General features: G+C 43.6%; 1 protein-coding gene across 1 annotated transcript in view; it reads left to right on the top strand.

The window, feature by feature from the left end:
- susd2 (sushi domain containing 2) overlaps positions 1-21,789 on the top strand; it is a 100,221-nt gene that overhangs the window by 5,012 nt on the left and 73,420 nt on the right. The window contains exons 2-5 of the mRNA XM_078421327.1: positions 13,243-13,447; positions 16,037-16,188; positions 19,163-19,330; positions 21,327-21,501. Of these exons, the coding sequence (XP_078277453.1) occupies positions 13,243-13,447; positions 16,037-16,188; positions 19,163-19,330; positions 21,327-21,501 (700 nt within the window). The remainder of the gene's footprint in view (positions 1-13,242; positions 13,448-16,036; positions 16,189-19,162; positions 19,331-21,326; positions 21,502-21,789) is intronic.

Raw genomic sequence — 21,789 nt, 5'->3', positions numbered from 1 at the left:
GGGACCCCTGCCACCCCAGCAACAGACTGTTCCAGATGCTACGATCAGGCAAACGTCTCCGCTGTCACGCTGTGAAAACGGAGAGGATGAGATGGAGCTTCTTCCCACAGGCCATCAGGACTGTTAACTTTTATAACCCCAGAGACTAAATTTTTGTCGACACTAATAGTAACTTATTAACTTTATTTATATGCTGTAACTGTAATTCTTTTTTGTGCACAACCCGCAGGCATTGCCACTTTCATTTCACTGCACATCGTGTATGTGTATGTGACAAATAAACTTGACTTGACTTGACTTGAAGGCAGGAGAATGGGGTTAGGAGGGAGATTGAATGAATGGAGTAAACTTGATGGGCTGAATGGCCTAATTATACTCCTATTCCTTATGACCTTATGACCTTATGATCTGGGACCTGACAACAGAACGAGGGAAGGGAGAAGGGTCTCTGGGGTGGTTTACAGGTACTGCAGAGAGTGTGAGCTGAGATTGTGTCCTTCAGGCCTGGAGGTGAGCTTGAAACAGTAAGCTTCCAACCCCAAGGGAAGATGCCCCTCTGAGTCTCATTTGTTGTGTCATTGGGCATTGGATGAAAAGTGGAGGCACCGCAACTGACTCTTTCAACGCATTCCTAATTGTGAGCCATGAACTCAAACAGGTGGCAGAGATTTACAACTTGTCGTGGTGTGAAATTGGTCTTTAGCGGCTAGGAAATGAAAATCACGTTGTTTTTATCATGGCTCCATTTTTCTTCCAGAGGGCATGTAAAGGTTTTTGGTAAAATAAGCAGCAAAAGGGCCATTTACTCACAGGATCAGGTTAAAAGTGGACTTCTCTGCTTCCTTCCGTATTGAGAGAATTTCTCTGCTCTGTGAGGCAGTTATTTATTCCATCATAATAATATCACATGATGTCTGGTGAAACACAGCCAAGAACACCAGAAATATTTTAAACTTTGATAGTAATGATTAATTACATTGGCATGTTTCACACTGTTATTGTCCACAGGAATGAAGATTTAAATGGTGGGAGTTGATACAAAGCTGGGTGGTAGTGTGAACTGTGAGGAAGATGCTATGAGGTTGCAGGGTGACTTGGACAGGTTGTGTGAGTGGACGGATGCATGGCAGATGCAGTTTAATGTGGATAAGTGTGAGGTTTTACACTTTGGTGGTAGGAATAGGAAGGCAGATTATTATCTGAATGGTGTGAAGTTAGGAAAAGGGGACATACAACGAGATCTGGGTGTCCTTGTGCATCAGTCACTGCAAGGAAGCATGCAGGTACAGCAGGCAGTGAAGAAAGCCAATGGCATGTTGGCCTTCATAACAAGAGGAGTTGAGTATAGGAGCAAAGAGGTGTTAAATCAAGTTTTTTACCTTCAGTCTGAATAATCACACGTAATACTGGATGAGCACATCAGATTTATTCCACCATGGGGTTCTTCCCGTGAGGATCTCCAGACACAACACTAGTGTCTGAAAAGATCTCAACTCAGGGGAGGGGAAGAACAACTTCTCCACGATTGTTTACTTTTTTATACAGAAAGGGAAAAGGGGCGTAACAGATAAAATCAAGGACCAATTACAAATCTAATACAATTCCCATGGTTACAGAGAAAACAAAATCATTAATACAGGTCACATGCTCAGAAACCAAACCATTAATATAAGTCACATGCTTTCGGGGAAACGCATCAATTTACCTAGAGTGGATTCAAAACTTTTCCTACTTTCACACGCACCCATATAAGGAGTTGTTATTAAGAAAGAAACTTTCTTTATCTCTATAGACGAGCAATCACTGCTTTCCACTGAAAATAAGCATTCATTTTATATTAGCTAAAACAACAAAAGAAACCATCTCAACTACAACAAAATACAATATCTCTAATTGACTATATCAGCTAATAGCATAGATTCTCAGAGGTCCTTTTGCAGTTGTATAAGGCCCTAGTGAGACCGTACCTGGAATACTGTGTGCAGTTTTGGTCTCCAAATTTGAGGAAGGATATTCTTGCTATTGAGGGCATGCAGCATAGGTTTACTAGGTTAATTCCCGGAATGGCAGGACTATCATATGTTGAAAGACTGGAGCGACTAGGCTTGTATACACTGGAATTTAGAAGGATGGGAGGGGATCTTATCGAAACATATAAGATTATTAAAGGGTTGGACACGTTAGAGGCAGGAAACATGTTCCCAATGTTGGGGGAGTCCAGAACCAGGGGCCACAGTTTAAGAATAAGGGGTTGGCCATTTAGAACGGATATGAGGAAAAACCTTTTCAGTCAGAGAGTTGTGAATCTGTGGAATTCTCTGCCTCAGAAGGCAGTGGAGGCCAATTCTCTGAATGCATTGAAGAGAGAGCTAGATAGAGCTCTTAAGGATAGCGGAGTCAGGGGGTATGGGGAGAAGGCAGGAACGGGGTACTGATTGAGAATGATCAGCCATGATCACATTAAATGGTGGTGCTGGCTCGAAGGGCCGAATGGCCTACATATTGTCTATTGTCTATTGTCTAGCTGGGAACTCCAGAAAAAATCAGTTTATGATATCAAGAACCAGGCATTCCTACACTTCCCCACAATGTATTAATTTCTTCACCTATATTACTTGTCCCTTTGCCCGTTTTGGCAAAAGATCGACAGCTGTATGTACATACAAGCAAAATGAGATCACTCTTCCACACGAAATGCATTTTGGTTGGCACAACGTGAAAAATTGTGAAAAGCTGAATTGAACCTATGCAGGCATAGGTAATGTTATGAATGAGATGACTAAGAGTTTTATTTCAGGGCAGGCTTGCCGTCAACAAGCTTAGTAAACAACATTTCAAGTTATTGCAGCAATGACAAAAGATAGGTGGTAACTGGTTCAGTGAGTTGGCCGGGTCCTGAAGAATATTCTGCCAGACTGAGTCTGCAGCTGATGGTGAATTGCCCGACGTGAGGGACAAACCTACCAGATCTGAGAGGAAGAGTTCTTAAAGCATGAATAGAGTCATAGTGATACAGTGTGGAAACAGGGCCTTTGGCCCAACATCCCACACCGGCCAACCGGCCATTAATGTGCAAGGTCTCATCATGAGAACATGCATGCAGGAATGGACTTACAGGAAGTAGGATGGGGGAGATATAGACAAGATGGTTTGTGTGAATCTGTAGGCTGGCAATGGATGTTGGCGGATAACCTCTCCTCTGATATGGAAATAAAGAAGGGTAATCAAAGATGGTCCAAGTGGCAGTGGGGTCAGGGTGCAAATGGCAGCAAAGCTGATGAAATGTCTGAGTCCTATATGAGAACCAGAAGTGTCAGCTTAGTTACCACTAAAATCAAAATAATTAAGTTCATGTTCATGAGTCGTAGGAACAGAAGTAGGCCATTTGGCCCATCGGTACACGTGACAATCAATTAAACAAACAGAAACTCCACCATTCAATCATGGCTGATCTATCTTTCGCTTTCAACCCCATTCTCCTGCCTTCTCCCCATAACCCTTGACATCCTTACTATTCAAGAACCTGTCAATCTCCGCCTTAAAAGTACCGAATGGCTTGGCAATGAATTTTACAGCTTCACCACCCTCTAACTAAAGATATTCATCATCTCCTTTCTAAATGTACTTCCATTTATTCTGAAGCTATAACCATTGGTTATAGACTCTCCCACTAGTGGAAAGACACTCTCCACTTTCACTCTATCCAAGGGGCTGCAAGGGTTTGCAGCACCAGAGACCCGGGTTTGATCCCGACTACAGGTGCCGTCTGTACGGAGTTTGTACATTCTCCCCGTGACCGCATGGGTTTTCACCGAGTTCTTCGGTTTCCTCCCATACACCAAAGACATACAGGTATGTAGGTCAATTGGCTTGGTATAAGTGTAAATTGTCCGTAGTGTGTAAATTGTCCCTGTTTTTATATTCTAGAAATAAATGCTAACCTTGCATTTGTCTTCCTCACTACCAATAGTGAGGGAGGGAGCCTGCCTGGAACTGAAACAGACTGATCCACTCATTTCCAAAGTGACAGGCATAGTTTGAACCGATGGAAAACGAGAGAGCGCTGACAAAGTTGTTCAATCAGTCAAAGGAGAGTGGTGATGGAGGAGGCTGGTTGGGCCTCTGGTCAAGGAAGAAGCAAATAATTCTCAATGCATCTTGGTGTGGGATTGAGGTGAAGATGTATTGGATTACTGTAGTGGACATTAGCTGGCAGGAGCAGGATCTTTGTACTTCTGCAGTTCCACTTGTAATGTTGACTATAGTTTACTCCCCCGCTCTCTCCCCCTCTCTCTCCCCCTCTCTCTCCTCCCCTCTCTCCCTCTCCCCATCTATCTCCCCCTCTCCCCTCTCTCTCCCTCTCCCCCTCTATCTCCCACTCTCTCTCCCCCTCTCTCCTCCTCTCTATCCCCCCCTTTCTCCCCCCTCTCTCCCCCTCTCTGCCCCCCCTCTCTGCCCCCTCTCTCCCCCTCTCTATTCCCCCCTTTCTCCCCCTCTCTCCCCCCTCTCTCCCCCTCTCTCTCCCCCTCTCTCTCCCCATCTGTCTCCCCCTCTCTCTCCCCCTTTCTGCCCCCCCTCTCTGCCCCCCTCTCTCCCCCTCTCTATTCCCCCCTTTCTCCCCCCTCTCTCCCCCCTCTCTGCCCCTCTCTCTCCCCCTCTCTCTCCCCATCTATCTCCCCCTCTCTCTCCCCCTCCCTGCCCCCCCTCTCTCCCCTCTCTATTCCCCCCTTTCTCCCCCCTCTCTCCCCCCTCTCTGCCCCTCTCTCTCCCCCTCTCTCTCCCCATCTGTCTCCCCCTCTCTCTCCCCCTCTCTCTCCCCCTTTCTATCCCCCCTTTCTCCCCCCTCCCCCCCTCTCTGCCCCCCCTCTCTGCCCCTCTCTCTGCCCCCCCCTATCTGCCCCCCCCTCTCCCCCTCTCTCTCCCCCTCTCTCTCCCCCCTCTCTCCCTCCCTCTCTGCCCCCCCTTTCTGACCCCCTCTCCCCCTCTCTATCCCCCTTTTTCCCCCCTCTCTCCCCCCTCTCTGCCCCCCTCTCTGCCCCCACTCTCTACACCCCCTCTCTGCCCCCCCTCTCCTAAAAAAACTCAATTGTTAGTGAGACACTCACTGCCATATATCCCTAATATCCCGTGCTAGCTATCCCTAATTAGGCCATCGCTGCTGCGGGGGGGGGGGGGGCAGAGAGGGGGGTCTCAGCCTCCCCCCCTCAGCCTCCTCCTCTTGCCTCCCCCACCCCCCCTCTCGCCCCCCCCCCCCCCGCAGCGATGGGCTAATTAGGGGTAGCCAACATGGGATATTAGGGATATATGGCAGGTCGTGTCTCACTAACAATTGAGTTTTTTGAGGAGGTGACAAAGGAGATTGATGAAGGAAGGGAGGTGGATATTGTATGCAGGTATTATAATAAGGCTTTTGATCAGATTTCCCATGGTAGGCAGATGGTTAAGATTTATGGATTCACAATGAACGGGTTATACGGTTTCAGAACTGGCGTATTCATTGAAGACAAATGGTTATGTGAAACATAAATATTCTGGCCGGGTGTTTGTGACCAGTGGAGTTCCGCAGGGATCTGTGCTGGGACCTCTGCTGTTACTGTTATATAGAAATGACCTGGACGTAAATGTAGATGGGTTGTTGAGTAAGTTTGCTGATGACACCAACATTGGAGGAGTTGCAGACAGTGAGGAAGGCTGCAGAAGATGTGGCCGGATACAGATCTGCTGCAGAAATGTGTGGAGAAATGGCAGATGGAGTTCGACCAGAGCAAGTGGGAGGTGTTGCACTATGGGAGGTTAAATTAAGGGGAGAGTATACAGTTAATGGCAAGACCCTTAACAGCATTGATGTGCAGAGGGCTCTTGGAGTTCAAGTTCATAACTCACTGAAGGTGGCAGCACAAGTATACAGAGTGGTAAAGAATGGTATACTTGGCTTCATTGCAAGTCAAGAAGTCATGACTTGGTTAGGCCACATTTGGAGTTTTGCTTGCAATTTTGGTTGCCCTATTACAGGAAAGATTTTAAAACGTTGGAGAGGGTGCAGAGGAGGTTTACCAGAATGTTACCTGGATTGGAGGGTTTCGGATACAGGGAGAGGTTAGATGGACTTGGATTGTTTTCTCTGGAATTTTGGAAATTGAGGGATAACTTAATAGAGGCGTTATGCGAGGCATAGATAGGGTAGACAGTCGGAACCTTTTTCACAGGATGTAATTGTCCAATATTAGAGGGCAAAGCTATAAGGTGAGTGGGGATAGTTTAATGGAGATGTGTGGGGCAAGTTTTTATACACAGAGTGATGGGGGCCTGGAATAACTTGCCAGGGATGGTCATGGAGGCACTTACGATAGTGGTGTTTAAGGAGATTTTAGATAGGCACACGGAAATGCAGGGAATAGAGGGATATGGATTGTGTACAGGGAAATGAGATCAGTTTCACGGCATCATTGTGCGTTGATGGGCCCATCCCTGTACTGTATTGTACTGTCCTCTGGCTCAAAGGGCCGAATGGCCTTCTCCTGCACATATTTTCTATTGTCTATTGTCTATTGTTCTAAGTGGAGGTTTGTGCATGTTTATACCAGTCAGAATATGTAGACAGATTGTGGAAGGATGCAGGAACCACAGGCTTGTTGTAGAAAGTGACTTTAACTTCCCCAATTTTGACTGGGACTTATTTGGGACAAGAGGACAAGAGGATTAGACTGGGTCAGAATTTGTTGGATGTATCCAAGAAAGTTGCCTTCCAGGATGCTGCAGAGGTACAGAAATAGAGTTGCTGCCTTACGGCGACAGAGTTCCGGGTTCGATCCTGAGACATAGAGTCATAGTCAGAGAGTGAAACAGCATGGAAACTGGCCCTTCGACCCAACATTCCCACCCCGGCCAACATGTACCAGCTACACTAGTCCCACCTGCCCGCATTTGGTCCATATCCCTCCAAACCTGTCCTATCCATGTACCTGTCTAACTGTTTTTTAAATGTTGGGAGAGTCCCTGCCTCAGCTACCTCCGCTTGTTCCATACACCCACCACCCCTCAGATTCCTATTAAATCTTTTCCCCTTCATATTAAACCTATGTCCTCTGGTCCTCGATTCACCTACTCTGGGCAAAAGACTGTTCAACTACCTCATCTATTGCTCTCATGATCTTGCACACCTCTATAAGATCACCCCTCATCATCCTGCGCTCCAAGGAATAGAGTTCCAGCCTACTCAATCTCCCCCTGTAGCTCAGACTCTCCACTCCTGGCATCATCTTTTCTATACCCTCATCCAAATCATTGATGTAGATGACAAACAGTAACAGGCCCAGCACCGAACCCTGAGGCACACCACTAGTCACAGGCCTCCTGTCCGAGAAGCATCCTTCCACCATCCTTCCATGAAGCCAATTTTCTATCTCTCCTTGGATCCCATGCGATCTAACCTTCCAGAGCAGCTTACCATGTGGAACCTTGTTGAATGCCTTACTGAAATCCATATATACACCATCCACAGCCTTGCCCTCATCAACCTTTTTGATCACGTCTTCAAAAAACTCAATCAGATTTGTGAGACATGACTTCTCACATACAAACCCATGCTGACTATCCCTAATCAGCCCTTGTCCATCCAAATGCCTGTATCCTATCCCTCAGAATACTCTCTAGTAACTTTCCAACTACTGATATTAACCTCACTGGCCTATATTCCACAGCATTTTCAGGTACATGGATAGGAAAGATTTAGAGGGATATGGGTCAAACTTGGCCAAGTAGGACTAGTGTATATGGGGCACCTTGGTTGGCATGGCCATGTTGGGCTGATGGCCCTGTTTCCATGTGGTCGGGCTCTCTGACTCTATGCCTGAAAAGAGCACTGAAACAACCAAAGGTACTGAACGATCCTAGAATAAATGCAAGCCTTAATTTTTTATTTTCTTTAACCATATCATACTCTAATTTTACCAAATCAAGTTGCTAGAAAAATGTGATAAATTACTCACCCACCCAGGAATACAAAACCTATAATCTTGCCAATCCAACATCACTGTTCCAAAATCACTCTACCATCTTTGTCTCCATTCCTCCTGATCAATCCATTTACTATGACCCAGAGGTATGAATATTGATTTCTTTAACTTCAAACAACCCCTGCATTTCCTCTCTCTCCAACCCACACCCAAGTCACACCAGGTTCCCGTTTTCACCTGGCAAAAAGCTAACAATTAATGGCCTGTTTCCTTTATCATTGTTAATTGTTTGCATATTTTTCTAGCCGAAAATTCACCCATTCCTTCTCTCCAGAGATGCTGCCTGTCTTGCTGAGTTACTCCAGCATTTTGTGTTTATCTTCGGTTTAAACCAGCATCTGCATTTCTTTCCCACACAATCCATTCAACCGTTGGGCAGAAGCATTTGTGCATATTGCCTCTGCGTAGTTTGAACTTGAACCTTTGATCCCACTGGTTTTGAAGTTACACAATATGACATTAAAGGTTACCAGCTCTTAATGCATTAAAACAGATGGGATAAAGTTCCACCAAGATCAATGGCAAGAAAGAACAAAATGAATGTTCAGGCCATGTATATGTCATTTTGGGCTCAAATAAGTTTAGTTTAGTTTAGTAGTTTAGAGATACAGCGTGGAAACAGGCCCTTCAGCCCGCCAAGTCTGCGCCGACCAGTGATCCCTGTACACTAGCACTATCCTACACACTAGGGACAATTTACAACTCAATTAACCTACAAACCTATATGATAATGGAATGTGGGAGGAAACCGGAGCACCCGGGGAAAACTCAAGCAGTCAAGGGGAGAATGTACAAACTCCGTACAAACAGCACCTGCAGTCAGCATCGACACAGGTCTCTGGTGCTTTAAGGCAGCAACTCTACCACTGTGTCACCGTGCCGCCCTGATTGATTATAAAGCACATTCTCATCCCAAAGAGCACACATCTGTTTTGGTATTAACTAGTGCCTATCCATTAAACCTGGATCTGTTGCTATTTCAGACAACCTTCCCTTTATCTAAGTGATCAGGCTGGTGTTGTAAGGCAGTATTGTGGATGGTGCATAAACGAAGCTTATGATTAACAAAATATAACATTTAAACAGTAATTTATGTGCTTTGCTCGAGTCTAATTGCAGGTAACTGGTAACTTGAAGCCCATCTTTCCCACATAAATAACTGTCTGAGTGTTTATTTAAGGCAGTTGAAACAAGAAATAAAAATGTTGTCATTCATAAATGTTGTCAAATATTGCCTAAAATCTTATTATTGCTATTCCTTGGCTATGATCTATGTTTAATAGATTAGACTGTAACAATATTTTATAACAGATTAGACTGCACCAACAAATCTGTACAGTAACATGATCAAGGTTGGGTCCTCTCCCACATTAGGTAATTATCAGTTTCGTTAGAAATTAAGTGTGTAGATAAGGATGGGTGCCTATACCCTGGTAATATGAATTTATTTCATGCCTTTTCTTCACTCATTTTAACTTCCTTCATTTTCTTTGTCTTCATATTAGCTTTTATCATGATTTTTACATTACTGGATTACTCGTTGCTCTTACTTCTTTTATGTCAAATTCTAGTTAATCTATTAAGATATTTTAACTGAGGAAACAACATATTTTAATATTGTAACAGAAAGATATAGATTAGTCTATAACCACGATGCAGCAGGTATCTGGCTGTAGATTCTTCAATCAGTTTCCTGCTCTCTTTATAAATCCCTTTGTATCTTTAGTTTCCAAGGAATAGTTATAAAGTGGGACAGTACAGAAACAGGCCCTTCAGTCCACCACTTTCATGCCACCCATTGAATCTATTTACACCATTCCATTTACCAGGTCACCATTCCATGTCGTAGGTTTGCAGCCTTCTATGCCTTCAAAATGTTTCTTCTTATTCTCCTTTTAAAAGAGTTACTGCACCAGAGACCTGGGTTCGACCCTGACCTTGGATTCTGTCTATGTAAAGTCTGCACGCTCTCCCCGTGTCCTTGTGGGTTTCCTCTGGGTGCTCCGGTTTCCTCCCACATCCCAATGATATGTAGGTGTGTAAGTTAATTGGTTTCTGTAAATTGCCCCTAGTGTGGGATGTGAAAGAGGGATAATATGGAACAAGCATACGGGTGATTGAAGGCCGGTGTGGACTCAGGTGGCCAAAGGGCCCGCTTCCACGTTGTATCTATAAACAAACATAAACGATTCTAATGATGTCTATTCAAAATCTTTAGTTTCTTTGTGTGCAGAATAATTTTATAGAACATACTTTAATTTTAAGATTATAAGGCTCCATGCCTTCTTATTATAAACCATGGGTCTATATCGGATATTTTTCAGCTGCTAAATACCTTATAGACCACCCAATGTCCAAAAGTAAACTGGTGTCACCCGATTGAGTAGCATTTAGATTCCTTGATGCTTATGGAGACACAAGAGACTGCAGATGCTGTAATCTTGAGCAAAAGACAAAGTGCTGGAGGAACTCAACAGACCCAGCAGCCTGACTGGAGGGTAAAAGCCGGAGGACATTTCGGATCAGTCTGAAGAAGGGTTCTGACCTGAACATCATCTGTCCTTATCACTCCAAGGATGCTTTTTAGCCTGCTGCGTTCCTCCAGTTATATCCTACTATGAAAAACAGTCAGGAAACATGAGAGAGAATGAAATGCCAGGATAATGTGGTACATAAAGGGGCTGGAACACAGCCAACAATATGTCCCTGTGCTACACAGGAATGTAGATTGCTGATGCCACCTTTATTTATGCTCTGCCATGAAACTACAGCCATTCAGACTTGGCTGAACTCTGTTTGAGATGAAGATGCAAAATGTTATGGATGTCTGGAAATGGAGCTTATGATTAACATCATGTTATATTTAAACTGCATTTTTATCTTTTTCACAATATGATCGTAGTTTCAGGTCAATTTATCAGGTAATTAGCAACATCATTGACTAAGTAAATGTATGTCTTCATGTTTTTATTTGTGTCATTGAATTTAGGAAGACATAACCAGATTGCTCAACTGATCATTATTATCCCTGGCTCCTAACCTTGGATTATTTTATAGCAGATTAAATTGTGCTAAATTGTGCGGTACAGTGGCTGGCACAGCGGCACAGCTGATACAACTGCTGCTTCAGAGCCAGAGACCTAATGTGAATGGGGGATCAATGCTCAGCAGAGACACAGTGGGCCAAAGGGCCTATTTCCATGCTGTATCACCAAAGTAAATGAAAGAAGTTTTGATCAGAATTCTGAATTAATTGCCTGAACATATCTGATAGTCTGAACAGCCAAAGGGGCGTGTTTCAATGCTGTATCTCTCAACGATCTATCTCTTTTATGGTGCTTTATGCTTTATAACAGTTTTCTTCTTAATTTTATTTTGGCTAGATTTCATCTTGACTGCCTCTTGATTTCATCTTGACATTTATATGTCTGAGGTACTGCATACAAGATAGAATTAGGGTTAGCCTTAGAATTATTAGGGTTATAAATTCACATAGAATTCTCAGAAGTCTGAAAGCAATTTTGTTAAATTCACATCCAATGGAAAATTGATTTTTACTTGAATTGACCATTTATCTAAGGACTCCTATGGACCTTCTACAACACTGTGGTGGCATCAGCCATTTTCTATGGAGTGGTCTGCTGGAGCAGCAGCATATCAGCAGCGGAGGGGAAGAGACTTGACAAGCTGGTCAGGAAGGCCGGCTCTGTCCTGGGTTGCCCCCTCGACTCAGTGCAGGCGGTGGGAGAGAGGAGGATGATGGCAAAGATAACATCGCTGCTGGACAACAACTCCCACCCCATGCTGGACACTGTCACTGCACTGAGTAGCTCCTTCAGTGACAGACTCCTTCACCCCAAGTGTGTCCCAGCAGACCAGTCAACAGTAACAGTAAAGGAATAACACAGTAAATGATGACAATTTATCCTTGACTTTATTTTTATTTATAATGAACGTTTCTTGCTATCCACTTTGCTGCTGTAACACTGCAAATTTCCCCGGTGTGGGACAAATAAAGGAAATTATTATTATTATTATTATTATTATTATTATTATTATTATTATTATTATTATTATTATTATTATTATTATTATTATTATTATTATTATTATTATTATTATTATTATTATTATTATTATTATTATTATTATTATTATTATTATTATTATTATTATTATTATTATCTGTAGTGAGCTTGGCAATCAAGTTTACTGCTGGCTAATATTTAAAAGCTGTTACCCTTGAGATGAATTTCCCCCTTATTTTCCATCACATACCTAGAGTTAAATAAGATGTTAGAAAATCCATATCAACTGAGGACATCTACAGTTGCAATTTTATTTATATGCCATTTGAAATTTCTTAACATTAACTAACTATATGGAGTGAATAAGCAAAAGCTGATTATCATTTCATCACTGGATTTTGAATATGACCGTGTAACCAACCTTGTTCTGAAGAGTGCTGTTTACTGGGTAATGCAACCAGAGAATTCTCATTGGAAGTTTTCAGTTGTGAAAATCTCGACACTTGCCACATGTTAATGGCAATGCTGACTTAAGCATTCCAAGCTGGCTTCTGTGAATTTATAAAGTGACAATCTGACAGCCTCTGCTTGGGAATGAACAATCTAGTCTGCCCCATTACTGGTTAGCTGGTGATGAAAACAACTATCTCTTCTTTGTTTGCTTGATGCATTGCCTGTGGATAATCAATAATATTTTGATTCACTGTATGTGTGGGAGGTGGAGAGGCAGTGAGAGAGGAAAAGGGTTCAGAACATCAAGACATCCCAAACCACTTTACTGGAGTGAAACACTGATTGTCCCTCACAGTGGTCCCCCATCGCCGGGTCCTCCATTGTCCATTGTTCTTCCCCACCCCCCCCCCAACACCCCTCACAGCGGTTCCCCCACGATGGGTCCCTGTTCTCCCCCCCTCCACACCCCTCACGGAGGTCCCCTCACGCCGGGTCCCTGTTCTTCCACCCCCCCCCCCACACCCCTCACGGCGGTCCCCTCACGCCGGGTCCCTGTTCTTCCCCCCCCCCACACCCCTCATGGCGGTCCTCTCACACCGGGTCCCTGTTCTTCCCCCCCCCCCACACCCCTCATGGCGGTCCCCTCACGCCGGGTCCCTGTTCTTCCCCCTCCCTTACTGCGGTTCCCCCACGCTTCCTTTGTTGTCGTGAGCACAGTTAGATTCTGTTTTATTTTTAATTTCCAGATGCTCAGACGTTTTGTGCAGGCCAATGTGGAAACAAACTGCCTCAGTGTTCTTGTCATGTGAGTTGTGACCCATTGGGAAACTGTTGTCCAGATTACTGGAGATTCTGCTTAAGGATATCTCCTCAGTCAGGAACCTTAATGGGAGGCAAAGATTTTGTCATTGTTAACAATACATTTAAAGCTGAAGACAATATAGTCTGCAGGTGAGTCTCATGTAATCACTTTGATCATGTTTGCACTTGGGACCAATTGATACAAGCTACCTATTGTTATTGGAAAGCAATATCTTCAACTTTGATCATGCTATTAAGACACTGATAATGCATTGTATCCAGATGCAAAGACATAGGTGATTTTGATATATTTAAACAGAGTAAATTTCTAATGCCAGAATCGTAAAGGTATGTACAGTGGCAAAGCACAGAAGGATGCTTTCCCACCTGTTATATCCATACTGGAAAAGTTCACAAACAAGGTTGAATCTTCTTTCCAAATCTTTGTCTATAATGTTAGCCAAAGGCTCTTCAGATCTTTATTAAATGTGATGAGGGTTTCCCCTCCATGGCTTTTTCATCATCCATTGAATAAAAATATTTTTCCTCACCATTCATTTACTTTTCTACCAATTAACTTAAATTTATGCTATAATTATTGTTCTCTCTGCCACTGAAACCAGGTTCTTCCTATTATTCCTATCTAAGCATCTAATCTCAAGTATATCTCCCTTGTCCCAACAAAAATACATCACAAAAGTGCCAGGTAAATGCTGTCTCCAACAAAAAAAAGTCTTGCCACCTACATTCAGTGGCATTACCCTCACTAAAAGCCCATCATTAATATCTTGGAGTTACCATTGACCAGACTCACCACCTGAATTAAGTGACTAAAGGAATGGATCAAAAGCTATGCATTATGTGGGAAATGGAAAACTCATCACCTGATATTCCAATGCCTTTCCAATCCACAAAGCACTGAACTGGATAATTGCAGCTCCAACAGTTTGCACCAAGCTCAACAGCATAGAAGGCAAAGTAACCCTCCTAATTGCCATATGTCAACCACCTTGAACACTCAGTTCCTCCACTACGAGTATGCAATCTTAGAAATATACATGGCAATTGTTGCTGTGACCATATCATCATAGAAACATAGAAACATAGAAAATAGGTGCAGGAGGAGGCCATTTGGCCCTTCGAGCCATTCATTGTGATCATGGCTGATTGTCCCCAATCAATAACCCAGAGTCCCACATGAGGCACACTCAGGGAGATCTTCTCCCGGAGGACTGTACAGTTCATGAAAGTCATCACAAAGGGCAATGAAGACAGGTTTTGTTAGAAATGTCAAATCACAAAATCAATAAATATTAGAAAGCCCAGTTGTTATATTTTAATCTTGTATCTCCCTGTGGACAGGGAGACCATTATGCCCGGTCTTAGTCCAATCCTATTAAATCTGTTTCCCCATCTCATTTCCCCACTTATAATTCCTCACAAGTATAATTCTCCAGCCCTGTCAATAACCTCATAAACCTCTCTTCACCACCTCTCCTGTTTCAGTGACATGACTATAACCCAACGTTTCAGCTGTGTTCTGCATCATGTTTTCTGTGGTTGCAATGTCATAAAGTCATACAGCACAGAAACAAGCCCTTCGGCCCAACATTATGCCCCATCTAAGCTAGCCATAAAGTCATAGAATCATAGAGTCATAGAATCATAGAGTCATACAGCGAGGAAACAGGCCCTTTGGCTCAATTTGCCCACACTTGCCCACACGTGCCAGCTACACCTGCCGTGTTTGGCCCATATCCCTCAAAACCTGTCCTATCCATGTACCCTGTCGAACTATTTCTTAAATGTTGCGAAAATCTCTGCCTCAACTATCTCCTTTGGCAGCTCGTTCCATACACCAACCACCCTTTGTGTGAAATAGTTACCCGTCAGATTCCTATTAAATCTTTTCCCCTTCACCTAAACCTGTGTCCTCTGGTCCTCAATTCCCCTACTATGGGCAAGAGACTCTGTGCATCTACCCGATCTATTCCCCTCATGCTTTTATTCACCTCTATATGATCACCACTCATCCTCCCGCTCTCCAAGAAACAGAGTCAGTGTATTCAACCTCTCCCTATAGCTCAGACCCTCGAGTCCTGGGAACATCCTCGTAAATATTCTCTGCTTCCTTTCCAGCTTGATAACATCTTTCCTATAACATGATGCCCAGAACTGAACACAATACTCTAAATGCAACCTCATCAACGTCTTATACAACTGCAACATGACCTCCCAACTTCTATACTCAATTACCACTATTATCACATTTAGCCCAAATCACCTATAAACCTTTCCCGCCCATGAACCTGTCCAACAGTATTTGAAGTATTGTTATCGTACCTGCCTCAATTACTTCCTCTGACGTTTTTTTTCTTTTACCCACGATCCTCTGAAAAAGTTAACTCACAGGTTGCTAGTAAATCCATACTCTCTAACCTTAAACCTATACCCTCTAGTTCTTGATTCCCCTATCCTCAGAAAAAAAATCTGCATTCACCCTTTCTATATTATCCCATCATTTTATAGGATGCAGATGCATGGCAGATGCAGTATAATGTGGATAAATGTGAGGTTATCCACTTTAGTGGCAAGAACAGAAAGGGAGATTATTATCTGAATGGTGTCAGATTAGGAGAAGGGGAAGTGCAATGAGACCTGTGTGATCTAATGACTTCCAAGCTAAAAATCTCTACTACATGTTTCTACTGGATTAAACATGAAATTATTCTCTTACAGGTTCAAAAATTCCATTGTTACCACGGGGTATGTTGATGATCAAAAGATGGCCCACTGCGTTTCACCATTACTCTATGAAAATGGAAGGATACCTTTTGAATTGTCAACAGACGATGGAAAGAACTACCTTCACCAGGGGACATGGGTAGCAGGTCAGGTTCACCAGGGGACATGGGGAGCAGGTCAGGTTCACCAGGGGACATGGGGAGCAGGTCAGGTTCACCAGGGGACATGGGGAGCAGGTCAGGTTCACCAGGGGACATGGGGAGCAGGTCAGGTTCACCAGGGGACATGGGGAGCAGGTCAGGTTCACCAGGGGACATGGGGAGCAGGTCAGGTTCACCAGGGGACATGGGGAGCAGGTCAGGTTCACCAGGGGACATGGGGAACAGGTCAGGTTCACCAGGGGACATGGGGAGCAGGTCAGGTTCACCAGGGGACATGGGGAGCAGGTGAGGTTCACCAGGGGACATGGGGAGCAGGTGAGGTGAAATCCTTGCACTGAACCTTTATCTACATGTGACCTTCATTGGTAACAGATTGGAAAACCAGCACAATAAGTGAATTGTAGAAGGCTGACAGAAAAGAAAGACAAAATATTTCATTTTCGTGCCTATCTGCGACGTTCCAACATTTTATAATCACAAGTTATAGGAGTAGAATTTGGCCATTCAGCCCATTGACTGTACTCCGCCATTCAATCATGGCTGATCTCTGCCTCATAATCCCAATTTCCTGCCTTCTCCTCATAACCCTTGACATCCATTCTAATCAAGAATTATAATCAAGACTTTGTCTATCTCCTCAGAAGCATCACCCATTCCTTCTCTCCAGAGATGCTGCCTGTCCCGCTGAGTTACTCCAGATTTTTGTATCTATCTTCGGTTTAAACCAGCATCCGCAGTTCCTTCCTACTCCTTAAAAACATCCACTGATTTGGCTTCCACAACCCTCTGTGGCAATGAGTTCCACAGATTAACTACCCATAGATTTTCCATAGATTTTGTGTCTACCAGCATCAGTAGTTCCTTCCCACACAACATCTTTTATTTCTTGTGTATTGGTGAAGTCACTAAAGATGAAGTTGTTAATGAAGCTCAGAGGCCATGGGACCTGATGAAACTGCTCGCATGTGGCCTTCAAGCAAAACCTTATGCTTCAAGTATTAAGCCTTAGATCACAACCGTTCACCTGACATTCCGGGTACCCTTTATTTATTTCTGCTGACTTTTGGAAGAAAGCATAGAAGATACTATCAGTTTTGTTTAACTAAATGAAAACAGTTTTTTCCTGTTATTCCTTTATCATGTATCTATACACTGTGAATGGCTCGATTGCAAACATGTATTGTCTTTCTGCTAACTGAATAGCACGCAACAAAAGCTTTTCACTGGACCTCGGTACACATGACAATACACTCAACTAAAAACTAAACAAAACGAGGATTTTAATAATGACTTCCCTGTTTCAGCTCTAACATTACACATTGGGTATTTTGTGTGCAACTTGCCTCTTTAAGATTCACCTGCAGTATGAGAACAATGTGCTACTTTGCAGCAACTTTCATGATTTTTAAGGCATCTGGACATCTGGTTGGCAAACTTCTGGGGTCAGGTTTGGCTACTGAAATACTATGTAAAGCCCACTGATGCTACTGAATGCCACAGTGAGTGACATCGACTTCTCCAACTTTAGATAGTTCCTCTGTCCCTCTCTTCCCCTCCTCCTTCCCAGATCTCCCTCTATCTTCCTGTTTCCACCTATATCCTTCCTTTGTCCCGCCCCCCTGACATCAGTCTGAAGAAGGGTCTCGACCCGAAACGTCGCCCATTCCTTCTCTCCCGAGATGCTGCCTGACCTGCTGAGTTACTCCAGCATTTTGTGAATAAATACCTTCGATTTGTACCAGCATCTGCAGTTATTTTCTTATACCACAGTGAGTGACATTTGCTGAACTTAATAGCTGAAGAATACATGTGATGAATACCTCAGTAAACATACCCATGGGCACTCTCTATTTATTGTTGGCCTGATCAGTAAGGTATTGAATTGCCATATAGGATAGGTTGGGACTCTATTCCAAACGGCACAGACATGCACATCAATGAAGACCCCTTTGGCAGATGGCCTTCAGAAACACTGGTTTAACTCAGATGGTCTCAGTGATGAGAGAAATATCTAAATTAATGGAAACAACCTTGATTCACCTTTCTCCACATGGTTGGGGACCACACTTGCAGCTCACACTCCCTGAATTCAGTCTTGCTGTCAGAATGTCAGCGCTCTGCTGCTGAACTCTGTTATGAGTTCAGGAAATGCAGACAGTTGGATAACCTGGGACCTGAAGTCCAGCTCTGAGTTGGCAAACCATGAGGTGATCTGTGCCCCAAACTGCTAATAGCTGACAGATCCTGAGTCAGCCCAATATCTCTAATAATATTTTACCAATTTATGGCCCAGGCAGTACAGAAGGACCTTGTGTACAGGTCCAAATATCATGTTTGATTTCTTAACCAGTTTAGTTTAGCTTAGTTTAGAAATATAGGACCTTCAGCCCACCGACCAACAATCCCCACACACTAACACTACCCTACACATACTAGGGACAATTTACAATTAGACCAAGCCAATTAACCTACAAACCTGTACGTCTTTGGATTGTGGGAGGAAACCGGTGATCCCGGAGAAAACCAACCCAGGTCACGGGGAGAACTTACAAACTCTGCCCTGACAGCACCCGTGGTCGGGATTGAACCTGGGTCTCTGGTGCAATAAGGCAGTAGCTCTACCGCTGCGCCACCGTGCTGGTAGATCTACCTGTCTACAGGATGCTACCCTTCATTAGCTAGGCGATAAAACATAAAAACAGGGAGATTACAACTCAGAATATATGATAGTAAAAATGTGATAATCGAGCATTCATACTCCCAGATACGAAACCAACATTTAGGGAGTGTGAGGTAAGAGACTCAAAGTGTTGCTGATGCAGATTGGTCTCACATTTATGCTCTCAATATGTATGGTCTCCCTTTCCGCATAGAAATGCCAAGGTCAGAACCGCCCAGATTACCTACTGCTTGTAAATTATTGTAACCATGTTTCTGTTGATTCTCTCCAACCCTGCAGTGCATCACGGTAAATTTTCCCCCTTGAAGAAAGGTGTGCTACACAATGAAACCAAGTGGCAGTACTATGGTACACCTGGTGTCACAGGGACCCTGACATTCATGTGGAACGCATCGATGATCCCAGAACCAATGTTACATATTGAACTCTGGGGTTACCAAGAAAACGGTAAGTAACTGCTTGGTGTAATGTCGGAGGATTGAGATCATACACATTAGAATGTGAACTTGACAACTGCACCTCCGTCAAGATGCTGTGCTGCCATCTGTCTGACAGATCCAGTGACCCTGCTTCAATCCTAACCTTAGGTGAATAGAATGAATAGAACAATACGGCACATTGCACGTGCTGAACATGATGCAGGTTAATGTAATCTCCTCTGCCTGCATGTGATCCTTATCCCTCCCTGCCATACAAATGCATCAATTTATTCACAAAATGCTGGAGTAACTTAGCAGGTCAGGCAGCATCTCGGGAGAGAAGGAATGGGTGACGTTTCGGGTCGAGACCCTTCTTCAGACTGATGTCAGGGGGGCGGGACAAAGGAAGGATATAGATGGAGACAGGAAGATAGAGGGAGATCTGGGAAGGAGGAGGGGAAGGGAGGGACAGAGGAGCTATCTAAAGTTGGAGAAGTCGACGTTCATACCGCTGGGCTGCAAACTGCCTTAAATGCCACTATCACATCAGCCTCCACCACCACCCCTGGCAGTACATTCCAAACATCCACTGCACTCCACAGCTTGACAGCTATTATCTCTAATCCAGGCAGCATTCTTGTAAACCACCTCTGCACCCTCTCCAAAGCCTCCACACCCTTCCTGTAATGGGGTGACCAGAACTGCATGCAGTACTCCAAATGTGGCTTAACCAAACTTCAATAAAGCTGCATCAGGACTTCCTGACTCTGAATCCAAGCACACTACAAGCCTTCTTTCCCAGTTTATCTACTTGTGTTGTCACTTTCAGACAGCCATGGGCTTGGACTCCAAGATCCCTCCACACATTAATCTGGGAGTATGAAGGAGCTTGCCGTGAACTGTAGACTTTTCCTTACATTTGACTCCCAAAGTATAGCATCTCATATTAGCTCTGATTCAAATCCATTTGCCGTTTTCCCAGGCCATTTCTGTAGCTGAATATCCAGCCTTACACTTTGACAGCCTTTGTCATCACCAGTTTTGGTGTTGAATGCAAATTTACTGACCAACCCATTCACATGTATGTCCAAGTAGTTTATGGATCCCAGCACAGATTTGTACCAGCATCTGCAGTTATTTTCTTATATTATTTAATAGGTTTATTGGCGATTGTAAATTGCTCTGTAGTGAAGCTGGGTTTGCGGGCAGAGGAGTTGATGGGTTTATGAAGGTGAACAGACTATCAGGAAATAGGTAGGAGAATGAATTGGTGGGAACATTTACGGGCCACGTGCCGTCTTTTGTATCATAAGAAGCTTTATTTTAATCTACCTTTTATCTGGAGCTGTAACGTGGTATTTTCTCTTTTGCACTATGTGATGTACTTATGTATGGTATGGTTTGCCTGGATTGTACACAAAATGTTTTTTTCACGCTACAGGTGACAATAGTAAACCAGTACTAAGGTAAACAAGATAAATCATGACATTCCAACTTGTGGGATCTTCTCTCCACTGTCCTTCCTTTTGTGGGCCAACGGCCAACTTTTCCAACTATGAAAGTCATTTAACACTCTGTACCTCTCCAATGAGGTATGTAGGTTAATTGGCTGGGTAAATGTAAAAATTGTCCCTAGTGGGTGTAGGATAGTGTTAATGTACGGGGATCACTGGGCGGCACGGACTTGGAGGGCCGAAAAGGCCTGTTTCCGGCTGTAGATATATGATATGATGATATGATAATGACATCTAAACCTGGCCCAGCCATTAAAATCGTTTTGCAACTGGAAATGGAAAAATTAATTTGCTGGTACAATTTCAGAAATCTAGTAGCGGATCCATAACCTTTGGATTGCAGGCTATCAAAGGCTGGTCTCTATTATATATAAGAGCCTTTGGGATTTAAATTCAGTGAAATATACACTATGCAATTGCAGAATTTAACAAAGCATTCTGTCGGGGAAATGTGGGGTGATTTAATAAACACAATTTGAAATAGGCCACTTATTGCAAATTTCTTCTCAGGTTCACCTTACTCCAATTCCTGGAAGGGAACTTGGACATATCTATACTCACTTGGAAAATCTGTTCGGAACAGTGGAGTATTCACCTTCACCCCCATACCTGCTCAAAAGGCCTATTTGAAATGGGAGATTGGAATGTTACGCCTCACTGGCCAGGCGGAGCCAGAGGGTGCAGTGTGAGTACACTAAGTCTGTAAAAAATCTGCTCATTCCCCAGGGTCAGCCATTACCTAGACATTAAACTGTAAACCTTGTGTTGTGGTCAGTGTTGACTTTCAATTTCTGTGAAATGAACCAAAGCAGGGAACTACATTCTAAGGCCAGGCCTTGAACAAAGCAGGGAACTACATTCTAAGGCTAGGCCTTGAACAAAGCAGGGAACTACATTCTAAGGCTAGGCCTTGAACAAAGCAGGGAACTACATTCTAAGGCTAGGCCTTGAACAAAGCAGGGAACTACATTCT

The sequence above is a fragment of the Rhinoraja longicauda genome, chromosome 25 (genome assembly GCF_053455715.1).
Source record: "Rhinoraja longicauda isolate Sanriku21f chromosome 25, sRhiLon1.1, whole genome shotgun sequence".
NCBI lineage: Eukaryota > Metazoa > Chordata > Chondrichthyes > Rajiformes > Arhynchobatidae > Rhinoraja > Rhinoraja longicauda.
This window is presented reverse-complemented; position numbering and strand designations above follow the sequence as displayed.